This window comes from Mixophyes fleayi, chromosome 4, assembly GCF_038048845.1.
Source record: "Mixophyes fleayi isolate aMixFle1 chromosome 4, aMixFle1.hap1, whole genome shotgun sequence".
NCBI lineage: Eukaryota > Metazoa > Chordata > Amphibia > Anura > Limnodynastidae > Mixophyes > Mixophyes fleayi.
Genome location: NC_134405.1, coordinates 17951359 through 17955703, shown reverse-complemented (window position 1 = coordinate 17955703; position 4345 = coordinate 17951359). Strand labels below are relative to the sequence as shown.

At 34.4% G+C, this 4345-nt stretch overlaps 1 protein-coding gene across 1 annotated transcript; it reads right to left on the bottom strand.

Annotated features, from left to right (window-relative positions):
- Positions 1-387: 387 nt before the first annotated feature.
- LOC142150509 (olfactory receptor 5P68-like) lies at positions 388-1305 on the bottom strand. Its single transcript, XM_075205706.1, has one exon. The coding sequence runs from the start codon at positions 1303-1305 to the stop codon at positions 388-390; it is 918 nt and encodes a 305-aa protein (XP_075061807.1).
- Between the last annotated feature and the right edge of the window lie 3040 nt (positions 1306-4345).

The following is a 4345-nucleotide window of genomic DNA, read 5'->3' as shown; positions in this document are numbered from 1 at the left end:
CGAGAGAATCATTAACCTTTTGTCAGCTGGTCCTTTTGCGGCAAGGCTTAAATGCAGTGTAAATGTTGTTTTGGGATATAGATCATTGTCACGGCAAAGAGAGACTTTGAAATTAATTGCATTTCATGTGATCACTCTTCATGACATTCTGGAGTATATGCAAATTGCTATCATAGAAACTGAGGCAGCAGACTTTGTGAAAAATAATATTTGTGTCATTCTCAAAACTTTTGGCCATGACTGTAAGTTACATTTTCAGCAAATACTTAAAGCTGAAAGGGAAAACATCAAAAAAAAATTATGTTGGCATAGGATTTTATTGATCCTAACCAGAATACCCTAACTGCAATAATATAATTAGGCTAATGGAATGGTTTGTATTGTTTTCTAAAATAATCTGGAAAATTGCTTTTGTATTTCTTTATTCCTGAGACTATATATAATGGGATTTAACAATGGGGTTCCCAAAATGTACAAAAGAGATAAAGACTTGTTAATATTATTCGAGTGTCCTCCTGATGGAATCAAATAAATACTGAGCAGTGACCCATAGTAGGAGCAGACAATGGTCAGGTGTGAGCTGCAGGTGGAAAAGGTTTTCCGTCTCCTGATGGTGGATGAGATCCCCATGATGGTGATGAAGATGGAGATATAGCTTCCTATTACTGAGAGGAATGGGAGGAGGACTATGACATTGGCAAAGAAAAATGTTTCTAGTACAACAGAGGACGTGTCAGAGCAGGAAAGTTCCAGCATTGGGATGAAGTCACAATAGAAGTGGTCTATTGTCATATCATTACAAAATTGTAACTGGCAGATCAGGAAGACAGTTATCAATACAAAGAGAAAACCCAGTAACCATGACCATATCACCAGATGAAGACAAAGTGTATGATCCATAATAGAGGTATAGCGCAATGGAACACAGATGGCTATAAATCGGTCAAAGGACATCACTGTGAGGAGATAGCATTCTGTAGCAGTGCAAGAAGCAAAAATATAGAATTGGGTGATACAGCCAGAATATGAGATGGTGTTACCTCCTTCCAGGGTAACGTGCATCATGTTGGGGACAATGTTTGTAGAGAACAGGAAATCACATAAAGACAGGTGGCAGAGGAAGAAGTACATGGGGGACTGTGTGAGATGACTGGTGGACACCAAAGTGACAATGAGAAGATTTCCACTTACTGTCATGATGTATATTAAAAGGATAAATATGAAGAGTATTATTCTGTAGCTTTGAAGATCCTGGAATCCGGTGAGAAAGAATTCTCTGACTGCAGTGTGGTTCTGTTCAGACATAATCTGTAGGCAGAATGGTCATACTAAGATTATTTTTAAAATTAGATACAAATCAAAGAGGTACATCACTTTCCTGTACATTATTTTACATAAAAATGACAGCCTCAGACACAATAAGATTTGGGGTCAGATTGACGTCCTATTAATTGTCGGCTATCAGCAATGAGAAGTCTTGCAAAATTTGTAACAAGAGCATCGATTGTAGGGTTTTCCAAATACAAAGAAAACAGCTAACTTTACAACATTCCTATCATTAAATGAATGTATCTGTTTTTCTCCTGAAATACTTATTGGTTTAGCTCCATAAATTATCTAAATAATGAGAGTGGGGATACATTGAGAATATCTTTATGTCTTGTACGTGAAAAGCTTTTGCAATATTGGGCAAATTGCACCAAGAAATTCCTCCTGGTGTGCCCTTATCATACCCAACTTCTCTCATTGGTGAAAATGTCTGCTAGTCCACAAATGCCACCATAGTGCTCTAAAAACCCATGCGCTTCGAAAAAGAATTCTTGGATCATGTTTGCTAATTGAAGCACACAGCCCCACCAGAATAGATCTAGCTCCATCCTCGGTTGTTTTGAGCATTGTAAATGAGGCCTTATTAGGGATAGTTCTGGTTTATAGCTTAATAGTTTATAGCTTATTAATCAGGTCCTAAATTGTCACTTAACTTGAGTCTGGTGGTCAGATTAGCAGACAGATCCTCCAACATCTTCCGACCACCCATTTCTACTCTGCTCACACCTTCATACTCCACTGGCAACATGTTGTTGGTGGACAACATGCTGCCTGTCTGTAAATAGACTAGTAGAGCAGGAGCAAGAAATTCAGGCATGTTTGCATTCTTGTCACTCCCGAAGACCCTCAAATTCCTGGAAATTACCAAAATGTTTGTTAAGCTTCATTGTAAAATGTTCTCCTTTGATGCAAAGTAAGTTGACTCACTAAACAAATTTATCTAATTTTTCACTAATAGGATGTTACTGTGAAATTTCTCTTTATAGTGATTATATCATCATCATCATTTATTTATTTAGCACCAACATATTCCGTAGCGCTTTACAATTGGGGACAAACATAATAAACTAATAAACAAACTGGGTTAAACAGACAAAGAGGTGAGAAGGCCCTGCTCGCAAGCTTACAAGAAGCTTATATTACTTCCTGTTAATTTTACTTCCTGATAATTTTCCTTAAATCGCTGTCAACAGCGATGTTTAGATGTTCAGAAAATCTCCGACAAGTCATGAAACCGCATGTTTGATATTCTTTTTTCACCTTCAGGCAGGTCTAATGTTAGAGCAACTTCTGCATGACATGACATGATGAGGAGTGTACAATAAATCCTGTTATAAATGACAACGGTACAGGTGAAAATAATTACCCAAATTCACAACTGTGCCATTAAAAAATGCAGTGTTAACTTATTGTTTACAGATTTTTAAAGAAAAAAACTGTTAACAAGTTTGTTATGATGTTAAGAGCACACAAAAAAAGACTTAAGGGCAAATCAATCAAGCTGCAAATTTTCAATGGGTTTCAAAAGTGGAGATGTTGCCTATAGCAACCAAATTTTAGTTATCATTATTTAGTACATTCTACAGCTAGAATCTGATTGGTTGCTATAGGCAACATTTCAATTTTTCAAACCTGCCGGAAACTCGCAGCGTGATACATTTACCCCTTGGAATGTGGTTGTGGATATGGTAAAAGAAAAGGGAAACTCAAAAGGCAAATTTTAAAGTAATTTATTTATTTATTTTAATTAAATACATTTTTTATACATATTTTATTTCAGTTTGTCATACTTACTTTGTGCCAATATTTCCGTATTGTAATCTTGGTAACTTGTTACAAATAGTTAGAAATGAGGGAAGATTATTTCACCCGCTGGCGCCCATTTTTTAGCTAACGCCGCGTAAAAAATTGTGCAATTCAATTTAAAAACAGGTAAGGCATCCCCCGTGCTTAAATCATTGGTGCTTGCAAATTTTTAGGGGAGTTAAGGGGATGGTTTAACACGGTCATCTATAACAAAAAAAATACATTGGCATACATTTGTAATGCATTACACAACCTTCTATTTTATAATATCTACATAACAGTAGTTTTTTTTACTATATATCTATTTACTTTTCTTTACTATACAATCATCTATACCATGAAAAAACACATTAGTACATACATATTAGTACTTACAAACATACATAAATATATTAATTAGTGATTGTTGTGTTTATTAATTTTATGATTTTTTACATGCTTTTTGTAAAAAAAATTACCTTTTCCATGTTGTGCATTACTGAGAAACATATTGTTTCTATTTTTTTTACATTGTTACATAATTTCAATAGTATTCTTATGTTTTTAATTTTTTGCACATCCATGAGAGGCGCGAGTCAAAAACTGAGATTTGACAGTTTACCTCGCTGCGTTAAAAAAGAATTAAATAGCTTTTAACGCTTCTCCCTGCCTTCCTCCCTATTCTTTCAATGGATCATCCACTTGTCCATGATAGGACCGTTTAAGCAAAAAAAAAAGGTGCGTTAAAAACTTAATTGAATAACGTGTTAAGTTAACCAGCTCCAAAATGAGTGAAAACCGCGTTAAAATGACTTAACACAGTGTTAAAAAAAACAAAACTGCGGTCAATTGAATTCCCACCTTTGAGTAAATGACTTTGGTTGTAACGTAAGTGAAAACATAAATAATGGGAAAATGTTTTATCACAGCCAAAACGTTGGAAATATTAATCTATAGTAATAGTCTCTTAGATCTTAGGTCTTTCTAAATACATATGGTATTTCTACAGATAGACAGTTAATTACAAAACAAGCATTGAAAGTTATAATGGCATTTTGAAACAAGTTGTACTATTTTTATATAATCAGAGACTGTGTTGAAAAATCAGTATTTAAATAAAAAAAACTAAATCAAATTGAGCTAAAATAAATGTAACCACATAAATCATAATATAATTTGAAATGTATAGTTTTAGTTTATGACAGTGTGCACAATTACTAATCTGAAATCT

What these genes read in the sequence shown, in the direction of transcription:
- LOC142150509 (XM_075205706.1), bottom strand. Translation starts at nt 1,305, where the DNA reads ATGTCTGAACAGAACCACACTGCAGTCAGAGAATTCTTTCTCACCGGA.